At 46.9% G+C, this 24,976-nt stretch overlaps 1 protein-coding gene across 1 annotated transcript in view; it reads left to right on the top strand.

Moving 5' to 3' along the window:
• The window catches only part of LMBRD2 (LMBR1 domain containing 2), a 1,998,085-nt gene that overhangs the window by 1,230,017 nt on the left and 743,092 nt on the right, over positions 1-24,976 (top strand). Inside the window, exon 11 of the mRNA XM_069627129.1 lies at positions 5,249-5,382. Coding sequence (XP_069483230.1) covers positions 5,249-5,382 — 134 coding nt within the window. The remainder of the gene's footprint in view (positions 1-5,248; positions 5,383-24,976) is intronic.

Below are 24,976 nucleotides of genomic sequence, written 5' to 3'. Positions count from 1 at the left end.
TTAGTTTAAAAGTTGGGGGGGGGAGAATAGGTATTCATACTTTCTATTCTTTGGTGAAGAAGTGAATGACATACATGCTATATCTACAAAAATGTTCATTTGGATCATAAAGAAAGGGTCTAAGGGCTAATATACGATAATGGTTGAATTAACACTTGTGTCGCTGAATGTTCAGGGGCTCAACTCCCCAATTAAGCGGAAGTCCATGCTGACCAGGCCGTTAGATATGCCTCGGTGGTATGGTTGCAGGAGACACATCTGCTTCCTGAAGATGAGCTGAGGCTGAGACACAGAGCCTTCCCTATACAATATCTAGCTTCTAGTGGAACTAAAAAGCGGGGAGTGGGCATTTTAATAGCAAAAAATGTAAAATTTGAGAGAGGATTTGTTAAACAAGACCCAGATGGGCGTTTCCTGATGTTGGGGGGGGAAACTGATGGGCCAGCTGGTGACTTTGATCTCGATCTATGCCCCCAATATAAAACAAGACCACTTTATACTTGACTTGCTGCCCAAAATTGCACAATGGGGAATAGGAAAAATTTTGATCGGGGGTGACTTTAATGGGGTGATGGATGCAACAATGGATAAGACTCTACCGGCTACCCCTAGTGATCACACATTTAGACAAGCCCTGGTGAAATTTCTGAGAGAACTGCACCTTTTAGAATCCTGGCGTTTCTTTAACCCACAGAAGAGGGCATATACCCACTACTCAGCGGTACACAGGGGTTACTCCCGTATCGATATGATACTTATCTCCGAAACAGTTGTCCCACAAGTCACAGGCTTAGAAATTGGGTGGTGTTGCCTCTCAGACCATGCCCCGGTACTCCTGAACGTAGAATTGGCTTGCTCACAACAACGGTCTCACAAACCCTGGCGACTGAATGAGGTAATATTGAAGGACCAACTGGTCCGGACAAATATTAAACAAACCCTGCAGAACTATTTCTAGGAAAACAAGACCCCGGGGATGGATTGGTCAACCATTTGGGATGCCCGCAAGGTGGTAATAAGGGGGTAATTCATTGCACAAACCTCGAATTACATTAAAAGCCGGGAGAGGGTAAGGCACAACATGGAAGCCAAGATACATGAGGCAGAGGTGGTCTACAAGGACAAAGGTTCACAGAGCGGCCTTAGAAACTCACCTAGCAGATGACGCAGCACGCCTTCTGGTACAAACTAATCAATTTTATTACATACACGGGGGCAAAGCTAATCAGTTTCTTGCTGCCAAATTGAGACACCAGACCCTTAGGAATCGAATAACTCAAATTCGTAATGGCCACGGGGAGGTAGTGAGGGGAGGAGGTTCTGATCTCATATTACACCAATAACTTAAAGAAAGAAAACTTAAAGGAGGAAGAGCAGATTGCATTCCTAGACCAGATAGACTTACCACAGATAAGTGAGATGGATAGGCAGCAATTGGAAGGCCCCATAACGGAGGAAGAGGTGGGGGACACTATAAGAGCACTGAAAGGGCATAAAACACCAGGCCCACATGGCCTCAGCAATGCATACTATAAAACCTTTAGAACCACACTGATAGGCCCTCTTACCTGCCTATTTAAAAGGGGCACACATCTGGAGATATGAGACCAGCAACCACAGTATTATTGTTGAAACCAGAAAGTGACCCATTGGACTGTGCTAGCTACCGTCCGATCTCTTTACTAAATGGAGATGCAAAGATATATTCCATGATATTGGCCTGGAGACTGGCAATGATATTACCCGAAATAATTCACTCAGATCAAGCTGGGTTTGTGAGGGGACGACACAAATACGATAATATCCACAGGGCCATAAATGTCATCGACTGGGGACGGAGGACAGGTCAGAAATTATCAGTGGCAGCCATGGACGCCTCCAGAGCTTTTGATAGTTTACACTGGGGCTTCCTACGCCTGACTCTTGAAAAGTTCGGGTGTGGCCCACTCTTTATCCACATGGTAATGGCCAATTTCACTGACCCATCCACTAAGCTATTGATTAATGGAAAACTCACAGGGAGCATCCCCATCCAGAGAGGCATGAGACAGGGATGCCCATTATCGCCCCTGGTCTTTGCTATGGCTATGGAGCCGTTTGCACGCCAATTTCGTAGCCATCCAGATATCCAAGGGGTTGAAGTGGGCAATATAGGTCCGCAGAAGGTGGCACTTTACGCAGATGACATTCTCTTGTTCTTAAAACATACCGCAAATTCTCTACCAGCAGCCATACACCTACTGAAGAAATTTGCCAATGTGTCTGGGTTCCACATTAACTATCCCAAATCTAAAGCTCTTAATATTACAGAGAGGCCGGAGCAAATCCCGATTTGGGAAAACCTATACCCCCTGAAATGGGAACACAAGGCAGTTAAATATCTTGGAATTCAACTGACCCCCAAATATGACAGGTTATACAGAGCTAATATCCCAGACCTCCTGAAAACATTGGCGAAAGAATTAAAACGTTGGCAGGAACTGTCCTGGTTAGCACGCATTACAGCAGTTAAGATGACCCTACTTCCTAAATTCTTATATGTAGTCGGTGCTCTTCCAATACGAATCCCAAACCCAGCCATCCAAGCACTACAGAAAGAGGTGATGAATTTCATCGGGGGGGGGAACCGAGAGTTCCCAAGAAAGTATTATTTAAACCGCAGGTCGTAGGGGGATTGGGGGTTCCGGACCTCCGTAGATATTTGTGGGCAGCACAGATAGCTCCTATGCTGCAATGGTCTGCAGGTGAAGCACCGAACCAGTGGTTGATACTCGAAAAATTGGCAACTAAGATAGCCCTGGGAGGTATCGGCTTCCTCGCCACACGACATAGGGAAAACCACCAAAGTTATAAGTCGCCTAATAACTGCTCTTCACAAATCCTTTATTGCACACATATGCATGGAAGTCCTCGAACATTCGCCAAGTTTGTAAACATCACAGTAATGTCCACGAATATCTGAGAGAGAAAAACACCAGAGTTTGGGCTTTTTCTGGAATATGCCATGCCATCCCATCCTTATCCTCGCCTCCCTAGAGAGGGTTTCAGTTGGTAGACAAGTGTAATGTCTTTTTGAATATATTTATCACAATGTTCGCGGACTACTGACGCAGTTCGCAAATCAACATGGCATCTGTTTCAAAACGTTTTTAATTGACCATTCTTTGGCCGTGTACGATGTCCACAAATATCACACGGCTACCTGATTGGCTCAGAGGTGTCCTCGGACACCGAACCAGAAAGTGAGTATGCGGACTGGACAGATATATCACTATTTATTTTTACCTACATTTTGGGCATTTTCTAAAAACCTACTCGATGGAATAACGCCAAATTTGCAAAATCATGCTTTTGGGACCAGGCTGCTGCTCCTCATGCAAGTTTGGTGCAAATCCATGCAGCGATATGGGCCTTAGCTGCAAGCTCATTTTTTTCATTCATATCGATCCGAATTTCAAAGGTTTTGGGAATCCCCATCCCCTTATAACTTTTTCCTCCCTTGACAAAACTGCACCAAACTTTGCAAAACATGCAGAGTCAGGTCTATACTTTTGAAGATTTCGCCCAAGTTTGTTGAAAGGTGCCAAAGATATAAGCCACCCAAAAACTGCTCTTCCTCTGGGAAGTGCAACTTGACCATAATTACAGAGTTGCTACAGCGGAACCTGTAATACATGTATGTACACACAATAAGTAGCCTCAAAGGGGACTATGATGTGATATAAGACATTTGTAACACACCTGTACTCAAGTGTTTCTATGCAGTACTATACCGTACTTTCCACATAAACACAGTGTAATAATAAAAACTGTAGCAAGTAAAGTAGGAAGAGAAAACATGGTTTAACGATGTAACACAAATGTGCTTTATAAGTAAGTTACCTCTAACTTAAGAAGTTGTTCCCTAACCAGGTAAGTACGTTCCAGCACTCTTAAAGTATACAGCCCACAGGTAAACACCTGGAAGAAGGTGGTATGCCCATCCATATTGGCACTGGGTCACTAAGGGTGAAGGATTGCCTGTGTTCTGAAGGTAAGGAATATGGAGGTGGATTTTAAGCTTGTTGGATCACCCGTGATGATGAAAAGAAGAGGGAATATAGAGTCTGGGCTGTCTATCTACAAGTGCCTCAAGGGTTGTAATGTTACCCAAGTTCCTTGAGACGTTCTGTGCGAGTAGGGGACGGCGATGCCTGGTAGGCGGATCGTTTGACGTGGCAATCCCCCTGTGAAAACAGAATGTGGGATTAAGCGAACCGCATGGGTGTGTTTTGTTATGACTGTTCCTGGAGTAAGTCACCAGGTGAATTATCCTGGTGGATACTGGAAAGAGTGAAAAGGGGCCCCAATGTACAAAGGCATCTCCTGGAAAAAACAATCCCTCTGGATCCACAGATTGGACACATTTAACCATGGACTCTTCCCTTTTCTTTACATCATCATGGGTAATCCAACTGTACACTGCAAGTCTTTTGTTACACGATATTAAAAAACTGCAAGTCTTTTCATATTCACAGTTTCTCTCAATTCTGCTGCCAGCATTGGTTGTTCAGCCTCTATCTACAGGATACCAATCTTGCAATCTCACCAGAAGAGGTCCAGCATCCCAATGGTGGTTTTGATTTAACATTCCATAGCCTGCAAACGTCTACATCTTTTGTTTAGTTTCTCTTATGTATCTATCAATTGTGATGGGAAGGTGTTAGGATCACCTGATGCGGTAAGAAATTCTCTGCACACGTTACGTTTAAATGTAATGACTTTATTCAGTCAAGTTCCAAGTTCCATGGTGAGGTGAACGACAGTGCATGGACCATATGTGAATGGCAGGAACATATTTATATATTAACCAATGGACCATATGTAAATGGCAAGAACATAGTTACAGATTAACTAATAACAGAGATCAGCAGGATGTGCATTCCTAACAGAGTAGCATGCATAATTCTCTAAAATGTTCTAATAAATACCTTGAATTCCACTCCCATATCTGGTTTATTGTGAAAACTGTTTTATTTGCACAAGAATGGATTGTATGCCTTCTCTTTTGATTGACACATTACCTGTTATCAAATGGTATTATTGCCCATAGTTATTACATTATAAAGCCATGGTCAAAGCCCCCAGCCATACATAGCAACAATTTAGAAGGTTTTATGTAGCTTGATTAGTGTCATTGCGAATGTGCAGCCTCAACCATTAATCAAATGGGATTTAACTACAAATAACCTGTTTTCTTTGCTTCTAGATTGCATGCTTCATATCAATCTTCTTCCTAAGCATCTGTGTTTACTCTACTGTCTTCAGGATCCGTGTATTTAACTATTATTATTTAGCTCCGCATCACCAGACAGATGCCTACAGCCTTCTTTTCAGTGGCATGTGAGTAAACAGTTTTTATTTAGACTTCTATATTGTTTGTTCACCAATTAACATGATTTTTAATTGCATCCTAGGTTTACTTTCTAATTTGTCTGTAGATCTATACATGTGGAAAACAAAAATTTTCTAAAGAATTCTAGAAACGCTGGAAATTTAGGGTACAAATGAAGTATTCGTTTTCTACAAACATAATAAATGACACTTCTAATGAAACCTCAACTCCTGCTGCATAACTTTCCAAGGCTCAATTTTACTATACGTATTAGGTAACTCACATCCTTGCTAAGGAGGGGATTGTGAAGTAGTGGTAAGGCGTAGTTGAGATTTAATTTGTTGTGTAATGGACTGATTGTTCTTACCTTAACATTGCCATTAACAATGCCTTTATCATTGCATAGGTGGTTGCCACCACGCCTTGTTTTCACAACGGATTTCCTGTGTTTGTCTGTGTGTGTACGTTCATGCTCCCAAGTGTGCGTTTGGGAGATGTTTAGTAAGGAATGCATCTTGTAATGCGGAGCATGATTGTATGTATTTAAGTGATTTATATAGCTTGAACCAAGCAAGAGTGCTGTACAATAAACTGAGTGGAAACACTGTGCTGGGGGATGGGTTGTCTTGTTGGTTTTTGATCCTCATTTGAGGGTGAAGTATTCCTTGAAGAGCAGGGATTTTAGATCTTTCCGGAATCATGAGAGGGAAGGAGCAAGCCTGATGTTGGCATGAAGACCTTTCCATATCATGAGAGCATAGCAAGCACTTGTTTTCTAGTCGTCCCCTTCTTGCACTTATTGAATTCCAGCCTAGCAATATCTTGGTTCAAGGGCCAAGGCATGTCCTCCCATGACTGAACCTGCACGTGGCACAGGGCCTTCGAGTGCTGCAGCCCAGGGCCCCAAGATGGCGGATGAGTACGTGGCTGAGCCTACCAGACCGATGGCCATCTTGGACTGGAATCGGGAGCCCACCCTTCCTCTTGCCCATTGAGTGAGCCATGCACAAAGGTCTCAGTCCCACTCCTTCTGATAGTGGCGGTGAATTTTATGGTAGAAGCGGTTGGTCACCTCAGGGGTACATCTACCCTTCATAGCCTTATGGCTAATGTGCAGGCTCCGCAGCACTGCAATCAGGAACGAAAGTCCAGGGCCTCTTGAGGGCTGGCCCCTTCGAGATCTGGTAGATTGCGAGGACCGCTTCTTCTAGCGTTTCCTCCTCCTCATGCGTTCCCCGCAGATGACTGGGCTCCTCAAGGATATAGTGAAGGAAGTGAACCCGCAGGTTGTGCCTCCTACGCCTCCACCTCTGGGCTCCCACCCCCCCCCCAACCCTGCAAGTTCCTCCGGCTCTACCGGTGACTGTCCCTCCTGGACCAGGCCCTTCAAGTTATCCAGACCCCCCATCCCACTAAACCCCCATCTCCTCCTCCTCCTGTACCACCAACGCCTCCCCCTCAGCCTTTGGATTTGTCTTTGGGTTGTAATCAGGGGGGGACCCAGCCGGCACCTGTATCCCAGGGTCGGACTCGCATCCATCTGGAAAAAAGAGGGGGGTGATGATGACGAGTCTTCGGCATCTATATAGGCCTTTCAACAGTGCTATGGCATCTTAGGGCTGCATTTGCGACAGACGAATGCTGACGCTGTGCTAGCCATGGCAAAGCAGAAGCTGTGGCGAGAGCTCGGGGAATATCGGACCTGTCTCCCTCTGGAGAGGCAGGCTGCCTAACAGGCCGGCCTGGTAGATGCCTGGGCAATTGCGCAGGACCTCATGGATTCTTCGGCCTTCCGCATCGATACAGCCAGTAGAGGGCTTTGCCTGGCCGTCGAGATGAGACGAACGGCGAGGATGCGTGCCACTAGACTTTGGTCAGATGTGCAAGAACGGATCCTGGATCCTCCCTTTGAGGGCTCAGACCTTTTTCATTCCTCCACCGATGACAAGCTGATTAAGAAGATCTCCACGCAAACCACCAAGTCCTTGGCCATCCTGACTAAGCCAAGACAAGTCCTCTCCTCAGTCGGGCAGGACCGGCTTCAAGGGGGTTTTGGGACTGTGGTGCACAGAGGACTCAAAGCAGCCGAGGACTTTGTGCTGGTTTTTCCGTCTCTGCTCTGCCTCCGACGCCAAGATGCATGACGTCACGGTCGGGGAATACAGCTCGCCTGTAGGGGGCTGGCTGGCTCTCTTCCAGGACAGCTGGAAGCTGTATTTTGTGAATCCTTAGATCCTTTTTATATTCTCCACAGGCTTCAGTCTTCCTCTTCCTTTGCCATCCTCTCCTCCTCTGTCATATAGGGTCCCCAGACTTTTTACGGAAGATTCAATCTCTTCTGGAGATGCAGGCGGTGGAACTGGTTCCTCTATCAGACAGGGGATCCGACTTAAACTTTAGGATTTTTGTGGTACCCAAGAACATCCAGGCTGGCCTGAGGGTAGTCTGGACCTGTCATTTCTCAGCCTGTCTTTACTGCTCGAACACTTCAAGATGTTTACACCCACGCACTTAGCAGAGTCTTTGTGCCCAGGAGACTCGATGTGTTCCCTGGAGCTCAAGGATTCGTACCTTCATGTCCCCAGCTACCAGCCACATCGGAAATGTATGCGGTTCACGATTATGGCGTACCACTTCCAGTATAAAGACTGCCTTTTGGCCTCAATTTGGCACCTGGCGTGTTCATGAAGCTGATGAATGCAGTGGCTGGTCTCCTCCACCTGAAGGGTCATCACCTATATTATCTGGACGACTGGCTGGTCAGGGCCAGCTCACCCGAGGGGGTGGTGCATTCCTGCCAACGGCTGCCGGACAATGTTCACCAGCTGGGTTTTTCCCTCAACCGGTGGAAGTTGCAGCTGACTCCTGCCCAGGATCTGGTGCTCCTTGGAATGTGCTGGGACACGGCGGTGCAGCCGGTGTTCCCCATGCCCGAGAGGTTCCTCTGCAAGGCAATAGGGCACTGTATGGCCAATTCGACCACATTGCCATGGTGGTTCCAGCACCTTCTGGGACTGATGTCATTGTGCATGCTCACAGTCCATCTTGCCAGCCTTAAGATGGGGCGCCTCCAGCTCCACCTGGCAGCCAATTGGTACCAGGAAACTGGGTTGCAGTCAGACAGGATCCCAATCCCCTGCTCCTCCGCCCAGATCTTTGCTGGTGGCTGATGGACTGCAACATGGCAGTGGGAGCCCACTTTACCTGACCGAAGCCCACTATGGTATTGACGATGGATTCCTCTTGTCGGGCTCGGGGGGATACTCTGGAGGGCTACTCCATTCATGGCGCATGGTCCAGGTTAGAGACCCTTCTACATATTAATCTGCTCGAACTCAGGGTGGTGGGTTTAGTGCTCAAAGCTTTTCTTCCTCACATCAGGGGCAACTGCGGTCTTGGTCAGGACCGACCACTCCACAACAATGTTTTACCTAAACAAGCCGAGCGGCACCCCCACCCCCTACTATGCATGGAGGCAATGGCGATCTGGGAATGGGTCCTTACGGAAGGGATTTGGATTTCAGCAGTCCACCTCCCAGGGGACAGAAGCGGACCAGCTCAGCCGCTTAGGGTTCAACACCTAGGAGTGGGAGTTACACAATAACTCCTTGTTGCCCCTGTTCCAGAGATGGGGGTTTTTGGATCTGGACTTGTTTGCATCTACTCTGAATTCCAAGTGCCCCTGCTTTGTCTTTTGTGCGGTCCGGTGTCCGGTGTTAGGGGTGCCTGGGGGACATGTTTCAGCTCTGCTGGCATGGCCACAGGTGCTATGCATTTTATCCTCCACCGTTGCTCCAGCGGAACCTCCAAGTTCCAGACTTAGGTGGGCTGCAGCCTCATTCTGATCGCCTCGCACTAGCCGCTGAGGGCCTTGTTCTAGGATCTACTGCAGTTGTGCTCCCAGGGACCGGTCCACCTTCCGATCCCCAGCAGGGGCATCCTGACACAGCAGGGCTGGCAGCACCCGGAGCGTGCTGGTCCTGGCCAGCTGAAACTGACCATGCTCGGTTCTCAGAGGACAACTGGGACAACATTTAGGAGGCCCTCTACATGGGCCCAGTACAACAGCAAGTGGATGGGATTCGGCCACGTGGCTAGCAGCAAGGGGATGGACCCTCTGACCTGTTCCCTGGATGACGTGCTGGCCTTTTCCGCACATCTGGCTCATTCCAGCATTCAGGTCGACACCTGCCGCACCGATCTGGCAGCTATTGGGGCCTATATGAATTCTCCAGAGCATGTTTTTGCAGCAGCCAAACCAGTGGTTAAGGCCCACCTCAAGTGGTTGTCAGGCGTTTTTCTCCGGTGCACAGGCCTCATCTAGTCTGGGACCTCAACGTGGTTCTTGCGGCGTTGCAGCGCAGGCCATTTGAGCCGATGGCCTCAGTGGACATTAGGCTGGTGACACTAAAGACAGTGTTGCTGGTGCCGCTTACTTCAGCGCACAGGGTCAGCGAGCTGCAGGCTCTATCTTCATGCAAGCCCTTCACTACGTTTCACAGTGAAAAGGTAATCTTGCGCACCCATCCTAATTTCTTGCCCAAGGTGGTCATACCATTCTATTTGAATCAGGAAATCTTCTTGCCAGTCCTCCTGAATCCGCAGTCTGATGCTGAAAGGGCTCTGCATTCCTTGCATCACAAGACTAATGTCTGGCAGAGAGACTCCCAAGATCCCCAACCCCCCTTGTTATTTGCATATTTAAGTAACTTTGGGTCTCACCCTAAATTACTAGGGGAATCCAGACGTGGACCCCTTGCTCACTATTCTTAGAGAGGTACAGCTCCACCCTACTGATGTGGTCCAACCAGACCGAAACACGTGTCTGGGGTTGTTGTTGGTACTCTTGTTCAGAGGAGAATTGCCTAGCATTTCGATGCTGGACTGCCCCATGGCTGGACAAAGACTGATATGTTTTGGATATTTCTCCTCTGGAAGGTAGTGAGCTAAAGACTCTGGGTAAGGCTCTCGTAACCAGGACTAATGTCTGGCTTAGAGACTCCCAGGACCCCCTTGTTGTTACCACAAGAGGGTCCTCAAGTTCTACACCTCTCGGACAAAATCTTTCAGGAAGTCTGAGGCATTGTTAATCACATTTGGGGGCATGTCTCCTTGCACCCAGGCGTCCAAAGCTTCTATCGCCTGTTGCATGGTCCAGGCCATTTCAGAGGCGTATAATGCCATGGGCAAGCTGTTTCCTGAGGGGATTCACGCCCATGCGGTCAGAGCTAAGGCCATGGCGTCGCTCTTCAGCGACATGCTTCTTGGGATGTCATCAGCAGTGCGGCTACTTGGGCCCTCCATCTGTTTTCTGTAAGCACTATTCCCTGGATACCAGCTCCAGGCGCGATGCAGAGTTCAGTCAGGCGGTTCTGAAGAACTAGTTTGCTTCTTCTTAGATATACAGCAGGTTGTCACCGCTCCACTTTGTTCTTGTTGGGTAGATTCACCCACAAGGATGGAGGAAAGGGGACGGGGGATGTATGAGTAATTAAAGTTACTCACTGTAGTGACTTGAGTACTCATAGTCCCCTTTCCTCCATACGTCCCACCGACTTCCCCCGCTTGTATGCCAGGGGCTAAATATATTCAGTGTAGCCAGGTATTTAAGCGTCCAATGTGTTAAGAGGGGACTGAGGTGAGGCGCCCGAGAGTGGGGCTTTAGAGGGGCTGGGGGGGCTTTCCCACGCTCGGGGCTTTGTGCTATACTAAATTTAAAGGGTAAGCTAGATTTTTCGCTGTCAAAGGTTCCGGTGCCGTCCCTATGTTGGGATGTTGGTGGATGCCCACAAGGATTGAGGAAAGGGGACTACGGACTATGAGTACTCTAGTCACTACGGTGAGTAACTTTAATTATTAGCGCGTCAAGTGCGAGCAGAGCCTGTGAGATTATACGCTCACGTCCAGGGCTTTGGCTTGCACTCCCAGCCTTCTAAAAGCGAAATTCGTTCTGGTCAAGCTATTAGAAAGTTCTTGAGTTAGAGCATTGTACCATGCTGAAGTGCGAAGGAGCCTCATGATGCGACCCACAAACAGCCTGTGTCATTCGAGAGTCTAACGTCTGTTATCGCAGTGCACGCTCGCAAAGCAAAGTCAATTATGCCAGAATAAAGAAGCACTTCTTCTCAAACTAGAGCGGTCCATTACAATGCTGCTCGACGTACACAGTCCCAGATCAAGGCATTACTTAGCAAAGCGCACACAATTAACAGTGTTAATCTCACAGACCGCACTAGCTCATAGTGCGCCACTTGGAAGTTTCATCATCTCCAAGTCATGCCCTTTTTGAGTCCCACGGACGTGCGCGCCAGCCTGCTAGTTCAGGGATTTTGGTACATCTAACAGAGTTAAATCCTTTGTCCACAGCTCCCATGGAGTGTCTTGTAAAGTCAAATTTGGGTATGTTTTGAAAAGTCAAATTTGGGTATGTTTTGAAAAGTCAAATTTGGGTGTGTTTTGAAAAGTCAAATTCGGGTGTGTTTTTCATTGCACTTCCCCTTCCACTTAATAGCCCAGTGACTATACCGCTTCTGTCTCTCACCACTCCCTCCCTCTACCCACCATGGCGTTTTTGGTCTCAACCATCTACTCTAACTGCTTTACTATCGACTATCCCTCCCTTCTCACTAAATCTGGCAAGAAGAAATTTAAAAAGGACATCTTATCTTACAACCCTGGTCTCCCCATCGCTGATACCTACTCCAGCGCTTCTGCCAGACAAACCCTCACTGACATCCTCTGTGTCGTTCCTTTACCTGATCTTTGGACCTCTCATATGGTCTCTACGCTCTGTCCTCTATTTTCCTCTCCCATTAATGATGGCACCCGCTGGGAAGTCCGTATGGATTCCTTTGACTCCTCCAGAGTCTTCATTAATGTCTACCTAAATGGCACTGTCATGGTGCAAGGCCCTCAGGCCAACCTATGCCTCATTGACAGGGGTATCCCCCGCCTCATCAATTTCCTCCCTTCTCCTGCTGTCCCCCCAGCCCCTCAGCTACCATGTCTTCTTCCACCACCTCCCCTCTCCCCTCTCTCACCCCCTCTACACCTACACATGACTTACCTCAGCCCTGCAGCCCTACCCGTAAGGTCTTCAAGGCTGGCAACCTTCTTCATCTTGCCACTCTCAACCCTCACCCTGCTGTCAAACACTCCTCTGACATCTGCCACCTTCTGGAAGAACTTGACCTTGATGTCCTCGGTCTTACCGAGACCTGGTTCACTGCTGTCATGATGCCTACCTCCAAGGAGCCAGGTCCAACCCAGCAACCCCAGAGGCAGGCATCATTCCCCCCAGGGAAGTGCCAGCGGGCCCAAGCTGGGGCCCTTTGGACACAGTCCTGGCGCCTTAGGCGCCAGGCTCATAAAGCTAGACATGTGTTCAAGTGTTTTAATGTGCACTTACCTGGGGCAGACCATGCTGCTACATCCAGGCCCTCTTGAGGCCTGAATGGAACTACTTTACCTGTGGGACTACTTTCCACCTGGGTGTGGTCGGGGAAGGATACATACCTGATCGGTGGAAGGATACATACCTGGAACTTCTTCCAAAGCTATTTAAACCACGCCCGATCAGCAACTCACACTTCGCGTTGTTCTGCTCCTCGCAGCTGGACGCTCACCGTGTCAGCTCCTGCATCTGGACTTCAGCCACGCCTGTCAGCATCCTGGGTCGCCTGCAAAGGGAGATAAGAGAGAATTGGAGATAAAGAAGACCTTACCTGCTAAAGCTGCATCACGATCCTGAAAGGGAAGACATCATTTTAAAAGCATTTCGCTTCGATTGCTGCAGCGGTGCTTTTCACTCACCTTTCCTGGGCGCCACCATCTTCAGCAGCGATCATCCGGATCCGCACCCACTTCCCAGAGCCTAGAGATAAAAAGACAAGAAAACAAGGTGAGAGAAGGAAGGTAATAGGAAAGGCTCAGTTTCCTTCTAAGACTTACCTGTTGGGTCATTCCCATTTCATTTCGGGTCCTGCCGCTTCCTGGCATTCCGGACCCCGGCCCCTATGGGGAAAAAAGACAGACATTGAATGAGCGAATGCAAAGACATTACCTGAATGCTCATCCAGAACTTACCTGTCATTTACTGGAACTGCACGTTTCACTTTGGGTCGGCGCCATATCTCCGGCATTCCGAACCCCGGCCCCTAAGGGGAAAAAGACATAAGCATTAGCGCTTGCTGCAATAAGACAATGAACATTATTATTAAGCTTGAACTTTTGAACTTGCAACAGAACTCTTACAGCGCCTCACCTGAATAGTCGAGCTTATTTTGAACTCCCATCAAACCTCAATCCAGTGAAGTGACTGGGTTTCAACGCGCCCCTGCATCAGAAGCAGGATGGAGAACTCATCCTTCCAGACCCTAAGGTGAGACTTCACGGGGAATCGTGGAAGGGTATCGTGGAGGGTTGGAAGGGAGTGGGAGGCTTGAGCATTATTCCGTCAGTAGGTAATACTCCCTTTTCACGCACAGGGGAATATTCCTGCGAGCCAGAAAAGCCAGAGTAGATGGGCCCTTCCTGTCCATCTTCAGAGTCCTGCGCTTCACCATTGAAGAAGCATCAGCTCTCGAAGCCAGACCAGCGCCTCCGTGGGAATCAGGTGAGCGTGACACTGCCAGCTCTGTCATGAGTTTTGACACTCTCCTCCCCGATGGTTACAAGATCCTCTCAGCACCCAGATCCACCCGACCTGGAGTGGGTGTTGCTCTGATCATATCATGGAAGAAGATCATTGGAGCAAAGGCAGCATGGAGGAAATCGGTGTCCAGGAAAGTACTGAGCTGGCACTTAGTTTTTAAAAAGAGCTAGGGGATTGTGTTGAATCTAGCAATGTCATCACTGATTCTTTGGAGGGAAGCTTCTCTTACGTGGCCAGGGAAAGGCAGAAGCTACCTGGCTCTGACACTGAGGGTGGCCATCTGCGGGAGAACCATGTGAGGAAAGACAAACTCCAGAGAGGTAGACAACCAGTGGATCAAAAAACTCTTGCAGTCACAATTCCTGATGACACTAATGGCAATGGAGAGAAAGACAATAGCTCATGGCGTGGAGTTTGGAGAAAAGTCACTTTCGGATAGCATATCCCACAGATATCTCTAAAAGGTGCCCAAATGTCCTTAGGGCGGCTTGCTAGAGGCATAGTGAGTACATATTGCTATTTTCATTCGTTAACAAATATAAGTTCACAAAGGAAATCGTCAATTTGGGGGGCATTTGTGACTTTCCAACATTTCCATATACCATTTTGTGCAACAACAAAGGCCACATTGAACAGACGTCTGGTGGTTTCAGCCACCTAACCAATGTCTCCGAGCAGATATTTCAAGGGGGTTAGTGATGCTTGGATTGATGTTCTTTTCTCGAGGATCTCTGCAACAGAACTCCAGAACAGAGTTATCAAAGGGCATGACCAGTACATATGGAAAGCGTTTGCATTTGGTTTGCCACATTTCAAACATTCCCCGGAGCGGGTCACCATAAACTTGGCCATTTTGACAGTGGTATAATGGAGTTGATTGAGAATTTTGAACTGGATCAGGTGTAGGCCAGCATTTAAGGACACAGGTTTTGTCCGTTGGCAGTATCTGAGAAATGGTTCCTCGCTTATCCTGCATGGCTTATTGTGATGTAATTAAAGAATTCCCAGGTGTTCTCAGCCAACCACCTTATTTACATTCTCCTCCCCCCTTTTTAGTACTGAGATCAGGTAGAGTGATAGAGCAATGAAGATGACCAGAAGCGGGAAGCCAACACTGTGTTCTAGTCTCTGGAAAATGGTAAGCAATGCTGGGAAGTTCAAAGCTGACACAGATGACTAGAATGAAAGACGGCGGCAGAGACTGAAACTGCTGGTAACTTGTTCTGATGCTGCACGGAATGCTGAAGGCAGACAGACTGTAAAAAGCATTAGAGAGGTTGATGCGCCGTACAAGGAGACCGAACTGAAGGAAGCTCACCGCTTGATGAACTTAAGCAGCTGAAGCCGCATGGAGCAGAAGGCAAAGTGAGGGCTAACCGGACTCGCGCTGAGTCAGCAGTTCGAAAAGGAAGGAGGAGAGACGCAGGGAACACCAAAGCCACTGGGTAAGACCAGGGAAAGTAAGTGGCTTACCGGCGAGCCTGAAGGTGAATGCTGTGTCACACTAACAGCATTAGAGAGTCAAAGTGATACCATTAAAGAAACTGATACGGATGCGAGCAATATCAATACAGGGTTGGCAACCCAATATTCCAGAAGAGGAAATATTGTAAATGCGACCTTTGCTGAGAAAGGGTTGGTGACCCAATATTTGAAAAGCATTATTACGTGGATGAAAGAGTGATTGGAGAAAGAACCGGGCAGGTTAGGGACCCAGGCAAACAGTCAGTCTGGGACTTACACATACAGGAAGAAACCGTGAAATAGTAGTGACTTCCTGGCAGAAGAGTAAAATAGGAGTGGAAGGAGAGTGAACTTGAATTTGTGAAACAGTAATGTGACATCCTGGCAGGAGAGTAAACCAAGAGTGAGAAGGGAAGTAAACTTGAATTTGTGAAACACTGACAAACGGATATAAAAGGGAAGAATCATCCCCCTGTTAAGGATCAGTGAGAAAGTCACAATTACCCTGGACGGAGAGTACACCAGGGAGATAGGGAGGCTAATGTAAGTACAAAGTGAGAAACTGAACATTTAAGCTCAAGAGAAGATTCATTCCCCTTGGACAAACTTGAACTGTGTTAAGTAAAGTAGAATGTGTCAAGGGAAAGACGTATTTTCCTTATAAACTGTGGAAGTAACAGTGAAGTGAATTACTGGGAGTAAAACTTGAACTGTGAAGTACAACATACCCAGGAAAAGAGGTGCTGTGCAAGTATAAAAAGGTGTACAAACACAAGGGAGGGGCTATCCCCCTTTAAATCAAAAAGTAAAATATTGGAAGGGAAGCAAAACACAGGGGAGGAGCCGCCCCCTGTTTATTTGAGCAGTGGAACATTGTTGATCTTTATCCAGAGGTGCTGGATAGGAAGTGAAAGACCAGAAGGAAACCTAGGAGAAGGGAAAACCTCTTTCTCTAGTAGAACTGTATTCTTTTCTGCACCTTAAAACTTTATATTGTGGAACTCCTGAAAGAAAGCTACAAGTATATAGCCTACAGAAATTGCCTTGTACACATTATATTGAGTTTAGAGTGTAAGGGTCAATTTAGTGTTTTGTGACACAGGACGGAGGACGCTTTTTTGTTTAACATCCTGACACAGACGATACTTAGTTTTATTGAGGCAGGGAAACCCCTCTTAGAATTAGGGATGGATCGGATTTCCCCAAACCTTCTTATTATTTTGATTAAAAGCGCAGAGTAGCGGCAGAGTAGCAGTCTTTGGTAAGTGACTGCAAGCTACTCTTGTTTCCAGTGTTCCAGACCCAGTCTGTCTTCAGTATCTAACCAGTGGGGAGTAGACAGTTAAAAGCTCAATTTTCCCCATGGAGCGGCCGCGGAATAGCAGCAGAGTAGCAGTCTTTGGCAGTCTGTAGCCGCTATGGCAGCCATGGACGCCGCGGACGCTGCTCTGCTTAACAAAGCGGCCCAAGAGAAGGGCTGCCGTACTGAAGGCAAGAAGAAACGCCCCCCCCCCGGCATTCTAAAAATGGATCTTCTACAAACTGCGTTGGATGGTATCCCCGACAATGATTCTCTGGATGCCGGGGAGCAGCCTGCCTTAGATCAAGCAACAACAGCTTTGATGATTTCTCGGGGTGTCCGCCCGACGACCAGTAAGCTTCAAGGACCGGTATTTTTTCCGGCCAGTAACAGTCCTGTAACAGTCTTGGCAGCCTCCTCTTCGCTGCCTAATTCACATCTAGAGGACGAGCGGTCCGATGAACAAACTTTAAACCTGCCCGCTCCCTCAAAAATGGCTTCCACGACTTGGGATTTACCTGTGACGTGGCAAGCCCCCCCCCCCGACTCGCCCGGTGCGTCCTGCGATGGCTCCCCGATGGCTTGCCCCTCTCTGACAGCCGCGGATTTCTCGTCGCCCACCGGTGGACGGAAAGCGGCGATTCGCGCGAAGAAGGGAGGGGCCTGGTCGGAGGGGCACGAGAAGGACGGAGAGCATGCACCGGCTGGCGCAGGCCAATTGTCTCCGGCGAAGTCCTGCAGCTTGGGAGATAAGCCCAATGCTGCAAGTGCTCCTGTGTTTGGCGCTCAAGACGGCACTATTGTGGACACTCAAATGAACATACCACCTGGCAATAGTCTAGACAAGAAACTCATGGGCGCCTCACAAACAGGATGCATGCCCAGTGGACAACCTTTAAGGGTGAACACCGAAATCCACCCATTTCCACATCACGAAGGATTGCCGATTCTTCAAAGAAAATGCTAAAATGAATACCAGGCAACCCACGATTTCAGAGCCGGATCAAACGGGAGAATGGGTGGACTCAGATGACCTAAGCTACCATTCAGACCCCTCCCCAACGAGAGCTCCTACTTCAAACAAAGGTGAAGGTCCATGCTCCAAAAAATGCAAAAAGGCTGCAAAGAAATAAAAAAAACATGGCCAGTTCAGCTTGGTGGTCAATCCGCACAGTCATGCGGGTTAACAAGAAGCAAAGGGGAAGAATCCTGGGGCTCCAGTAACCCGAAAAAACAGTTAGCAAAACGAACAATCAAGCGCATATTAAAATCCAAAGAAAATCAAAAACCAGTGGAAAACAATGCTCCCATATCACAAGCCCTAAAAGATTTCTTTGGGAAGCGCTGTCAAAGGAAATATGAAAATATTTGCGAAATCAGTGACAGTGAAATGATGGAAGTAATGTTTAGTTCAGAGATATCTTCAGTGGTGAAAAACAATGAAATAACAGCCATAAATCTCCTTGCCCCTCAGCGACAAGAGGTTCTACCACGAAAGTATTCCTCTACTGTACTAGAACTGACGGACAATCGCACCCAACTCCAATGATCTGTGAGGAAAATACCACAGGCGACATTCGTGCAACTCCACCAGTGGACATGAACAGGTCTTCTCGACCAGAACCCCTAGGCCAAGATATGGACCAAAATCAAAGGGAGAAACTCATGGAAGCTGACCTTTCCAAGGATTCGAAAGAAAAGGAAAAAGTTGTTGCCTTGACTACAACTCCATCTCGTCCTAGACCAGTAAAAAAAGACTCTTGTCTACCAATGGCATCGACTCACTTGAAAGACAGAAGACTCAGTGAACTGCCAGAATCTACCTCTGTAGAATCACCAAAGAAAAAAAATTGACATCCTGACAATTATGTCAGCCGTAACTGTTGCCCTAGCGCCCTTTGCAAAATTGTATGAGGCGATAAATGACACACTAAAAGATCACAGTACAATCTCTGCAATGATGCACTCCAAATTGCTCTACTTGGAGGGCTACATTGCTGCACTAGAAAACAAAAAGAAAGAGAACATTTCACTCCACATCGACGAATACGGAAGAACAGCAAAATGTACCCCCATCCACCATCAAAGAAGTAGGGTGTCAGACTCTGCGTATTGGGACTGAATCTCACCAACCACCCTCTGAAATACCTGGTGGATCTGGGAAGCTCTTAAACAAGCCAAGTCTTTCTCCACAACTTGTTTCTAAAGTGTTGGAGACTATCAGTACGCCCTCAAGAGACATCAAAGTGAGGGGTAAAGTCCACAGTCAGCCCGGAGGGAAGGTCCTCCACAACTGTGTATGTGAAGACTCCGAGATAATACTCCCGATTGACCTTGAAAAACCTGCCAGCAAGGGCACGGAGCTACTGACAAAGACGTTCCTATCTTTGCAGATTCTAAATCAACTCACTCTTTAACGCCTAGTGGTGAGAAGATCGCTGCAAGAAGGTGGCCCAAATTGATAAATGGGGTTGTGATCCAGATACCTCAGAAGGGAACCAGGAAATCAAGTGAAGACCCGCAAAGGCACTATCTTTCAAAAGCAACAAACTCTTTAAATTGCAGCCGGGTGAGGAAACCAAGTAAATCAAAAGAAAAAATGGAGATCGCCCGTGAACGGCAGATGAGTCACTTGGATAGAAGGTTGCAGAGAGGATAGAAGATCGACCAGGCACGAAAAGGAAACACAAGGAAGTGATGCCTGACCTAAACTCAGAACTTATGTAGTGAAGAAAGCAAATCCAGCATTCAAACTAGAACAAATAGGTAACAGCCGAGAATATGTCATCCTCAACAGAAGAACTGTTATGGAATTGCTACATAGCATTCCTAAACTCAGATCAGTGGAATCCAGCGACCTCCAAATAGTTTAGCCAAGTCATGAAGGTAGACAAGCCATCACCTACCTGTATATTACCTCTCAGTCTGTAAAACAGAGGTTGTGTGACTCTTTGAAACACCTTCTAAAACTAGGATATGATCTTAGAGAAATCGACAAAGCCAGATAACGACAATATGAGGAAACTCCAAAGACAAGAAGAAAATACTCGATCAGGGAAAATCAAAGAAAATTATAAGTATACCAGATGCCACACAATAACACCCAGAATAATCATTCTGATCTGCGTTATAATGAGAAGCCAACGGTATCATTAGTGGAGATGCCAAGTGGTCCGCATGGGGCGAAAAGTTCAGCTTTACCAAGTAAAGACAAAAGCCAATCCGTTACCTGTAAGAACAATATAGAACGGCAAGAGGAGGCGGAAAATAATGAAAGAAGATCTTGTGGCCCCTTAACATCAATCAAAACAACTTGCACGCAGAATGTTGCAAAAGACCTAGAACAGCCCACTGAAAGGGGAAAACTTAACCCTCTACAAAATCTATGGGCTTGGCTTCCGAAATCTCTTGCTCTTCAAAGAAAATAGCAGAAATCCCTGGAGGCAACGACACAACCCATTAACAATTCAACCATCAAGTTAGGCTCATGGAACGCACAATGGTTTGCCCATTTTACGGTGGCGGGAGATGTAAACCTGGTGTCTTTCGACATCCTGTGCCTTCAGGAGACGTGGCTTACAACTAAGCCTCTCCTGGATGGATTTGAAATAGCTTTTACCCGGGTAAGAAAGGCCCGAAAAGGAGACCATCATCAGGCCTGCTAACTGCGATACGCATTGGGAAGGGGATGACATTGACTACAATCCTGACAGTGACCCTCTTTATGTTAACAGTACAAGTGAGGTGGAACTACCGAAACACAGGCCTGGGCAAAATATTGACAACATCAGCCACAATAATAAATGCCTATTGGAATCCAAATGCCATCTCAAACCAAGACTTCCTGAATATGATGGAGAATGAAATTGATCGAGCCTACATTGACCACTCTGAACCCCATCTTTGTATCTGTGGAGACCTGAATGCAGTTTGTGCAAAGAAGTCCTCATGGCCCTCTGGAACTGCGGCAGACTTGCGTGGCAAAGATTGGATCTCCCTGATGACCTCGAAAGATCTTGTTAATCTCAACACCATATTTGCCAGTACAAACCGCATTCCAACAATGGAAGGGCGTAATTCAGCTGCCAACGTTGACTACATCTTTGTTTCAACTGCCCTGCTTGCTATTATCGTCTCTTTTCACATTAAAACCACGGCGAGCGACCACAATTTATTGGGCACAACATGGCCAGCCACCTCGTTGGACAAAGTAATGCCTAATTCCAGTGTGGAAGTAAATCCGAAAGGAAATCGCCTATCACTGAGCATAAATAACATCATCACTCTGACAAACAAATATGCTCAGTTAGGTTTATCGGGAGATGCCCTCATCCAGCCGGATTATGGCGTGCTGCTTAACACCTTCAAAAAACCAAGATTGAACTGTGCAACATCCGACTAAAAATCAATCCACAACTATGATTCAACTTTGGTCGCTAGAAGACGCCCACTCAGAAAACTAAAGAGAGCATTTACAAGAACCCGTTCTGACGCAAATAAACAAGCTCTGAGCCTCGAGACAAAGAAGCACAAGTCATGGCTAAAAGATCATACCAAAGAGACTCGGAGGAAATGTTGAGGCTTGTGTGCGGCAAAAATTCCCGAAAATGTTGGGCTTTGATCAACTCCACAGAACGAACCACAACTGACTCACTAATTAATGGCATTGGGGAAGACACTTGGACAACACACTTCAAAAGTCTCTTCTATGACTCTTCTGCCCTACCCACCATCATACAGGATCAAAGTGCGTCGAATTGGGTCGAGCTTCATGATAATGAAGACATCATGGAAATTTTGAAAAAACTTAAAAATTCTAGGGCCCCTGGCCCGGATGGCCTGACAAACATGCACCTGAAACAGCATCCTGAGGCATGGTCCCGGTTTATTAGTGAAGTGTTCCAAAGATCTACAACTGCGAAGGAATTACCTAAATCCTGGACCACCGCGGTAGTGGTGCCTATCTATAAGAGAGGAAATGGAGACGATCCAAAGAACTTCCATCCTATTGCTCTCTTAGATGTGATTGGCAAAGTCTATGGGTCATTGCTCATCCGCCACTTCCAAACATGGGCAAGTGGGGCGCCCTGTGACGACCCGTTTCAGTCTGGCTTCAAAAAGAACGTGGGGACCAACACTACCATCCTAACACTGAGCATCTGAAAAAGCAAGTCTCTAGCTGGTGGCTCTCGAACCTACATGGCTTTCATCGACCTAAGCCAAGCATTTGACCAAGTAGATAGAGCAAGACTATGGGAGAAGCTAAGGAACTGGAACTCTCCGGCACCCATATTACACCCACTCATAGCACTCCACACTAACACAAGAATACAAGTCCGGCTTAACCATCCAGGGTCCCTATCTGAAGAGATTACCACAAATCGTGGGGTCAAACAAGGCTGTCCACTGGCCCCTGCACTTTTTCTGAGCTACATAGGCGACTACAAGGAAACAGAGCACAAGGTTAGAGCCTTTCCACCTCAACTCGGAAAGATAAAAATAGCAAGAATCCTGTATGCGGATGATATTATCCTTATTGACCAAACTGTTATTGGGCTACAGAGACAGCTAACCAACTTCGCTGAATATATCTCAGAAAACTGCCTTGAAATTAACAAGTCCAAAACCAAAATTCTATCCTTTGGAAAGGGGCGTGACGGCTTTGCCTGGTACATGGAGGGCGAACGCATTGAGAAGGTAACTGAGTTTAAATACCTAGGCATTATGCTTAACAGTTTGCAACATGAAAACGCAATGCAAAAACACCTGCTAGCAAAAACAAAGAGTTTAACCTCACAGGCGAAAGCTATGGACAGGAAGTACGCCCGCTTCTCTTTAGCACCTGTCGTAGATTATTACAAAGCCAAGGTTGTTCCCTCACATGTTTATGGTGCTGAAACCATGCCAGGGTTACCAAAAAAAATCTGGCTCACACTAGAAAGCTACTATTGGAGGAAAGTCCTGAATTTGCCCATCTCTACGCCTATGGTCATAATAAGACGTGAATTGATCTAGCTCTCACTACAATCAATAGCTGAAAGAAACACCATGATGTTGTTTAGGAAACTTCTGCTGGAAAATCGCCCTGAGTTACTGGTAGCAGTTAGTAACGAGGTGGAGGGAGGCCGATGCACTGTACTAAACCAATGGTTTGCAGAATAAGAAGCTAAATTGGAATTGATCCAATGCTTCAAAAAAGAGCTAATTGAAAACCCTACCAAGATCCACAAAAAATTAAACTAACTTGATTGGGCTAGCACCTGTGACCAGGAAACATCATACAAATTGGTTTCGCAAACTCCATGTTCTCCAACCATTTGTGACAAAATATCCAAATCGGAAGCTGAGGAGTACCTTCCTAAGAGCACGCCTAAACTTGCTACATACAAATGAAATGATGGCGATTCGAGGCATGGCACCATCGAATAAATGCAGATTCTGTAAAAATATGAGTGAAATTGAAACGAGGCACTCTCCTCCTATCATGTCCAGGAGTTGAAAACATCAGGAGGCCTTATTTGAAGCCCATCCTAGCTGCAGCCCATACTTTTGACAAGGAGGTTTGGTGGTCGAGACTAATTGGAGGTGGAAGAACAATTTGGGTAACGGCCACAGTGAAAATACTGGATCTGATCCTATCAAGGAATTGATAATCAAAGTAACAAAAATTAAAGCAACAAAAATCTTTTAAAAACCCTTGGGTTAATAAAGTATAAAAAAAAAAAAGATTCTATAGCAAGCACCCAAGTTCTTCAGCTGGAGGTTTAACATCCTGACACAGACAATCCTTAGTTTTATTGAGGCAGGGAAACCCCTCTTAGAATTAGGGATAGATCGGATTTCCCCAAACCCTCTTATTTTGATAAATAAAATTCTATAGCAATAACCCAAGTTCTTCAGCTGGAAGTTGGAATATGTATTTTCTAGCGGTCCAGTCAACATAGTAACCGCATTCTTATATTCCGTGCAGCAACATCTCCCATGGCTGCTTTGTACTCTGACAATCAATGTGCAGTTAGTACGTCTTCCACTGTGACATCTTTCACAGTCCTGCTGCATTTTATCATAACGCTAACTTGAGCTTATATATTTTTTAGGACCCAACCACCAGCCACAATCCCTTTGATTTGTGTAGAAGAGTAGTACTCACTTATTGCTACATCATCTTACCAAACTATGAGCTGCCCCTCACAAGTAAGTCTGTTAACTCTACGACTTTTGATACATATTTGTGCATCAATATTTGTAGTGCACTTTAGGTGGTACCATAAGAGTACAACCCTACAGACTACATATGTGCCTAGAGACTGTGGGACTACATATCCTGTGTTTTGTTTATCTACAGGGTTACAGAAGGCATTTACTGTCATGATGCCTACCTCCAAGGACCCAGGCCCAGCCCAGCAACCCCAGAGGCAGACATCATTTTCCCCAAGGACCTCTCAGCGGGCCCAAGTTGGGGCCTTTTGGACGCAGTCCTGGCGCCTTTGGCGCCAGGCTCATTCTGGACCCCAGTCCTGGCGCCTTAGGCGCCAGGTTCATAAAGCAAGACAAGTGTGTAAGTGTTGTAATGTGCACTTACCTGAAGCAGACCGTGCTGCTACATCCAGGCCCTCTTGAGGACTGAATGGGACTACTTTATCTTTTGGACTACTTTATCACTCGGGTGTGGTCTGAGGAAGAATACATACCTGAGTGGAAGGATACATACCTGGAACTACTTTACAGGCTATTTAAACCACACCCGAAGAGCAGCACATGCTTCGCGTTGTTCTGCATCTAGCAGCTGGACGCTCACCGTGTTTGCTCCTGCATTCGGACTTCTGCCACGCCTGCCCGCACCCTGATCACCTACAAAGGAAGAGAAAGAGAGAATAGGAGAAGGAAAAGACTTTACCTGCAAGATCCGCATTCCGGAGTCAGCTCGCCAACGATCCTGCAAAGGAAGACACTTAATTTAAAAGCACATCGCATCGACCGCCGCAGCGCCGCATTCCACTCACCTTCACAGGGCGCCTCCATGTTCAGCAGCGATCACCCGGATTCGCAGCCACGCTTCCACGCCTAGGGAGAAAAAGACAAGAGCAAAGGTGAGAGAGAGAAGGGAATGAGGAAACCTAAACCCCCATGTTAAGACTTACCTGTTGGGTCATTCCCTCTTCATTTCGGGTCCGCGCCGCATCCA

Source organism: Ambystoma mexicanum, chromosome 6p (genome assembly GCF_040938575.1).
Source record: "Ambystoma mexicanum isolate Mex_15411 chromosome 6p, UKY_AmexF1_1, whole genome shotgun sequence".
Lineage (NCBI taxonomy): Eukaryota > Metazoa > Chordata > Amphibia > Caudata > Ambystomatidae > Ambystoma > Ambystoma mexicanum.
Note: the sequence above shows the minus strand (reverse complement) of the source record. Positions and strands in the feature narration are given on the sequence as shown.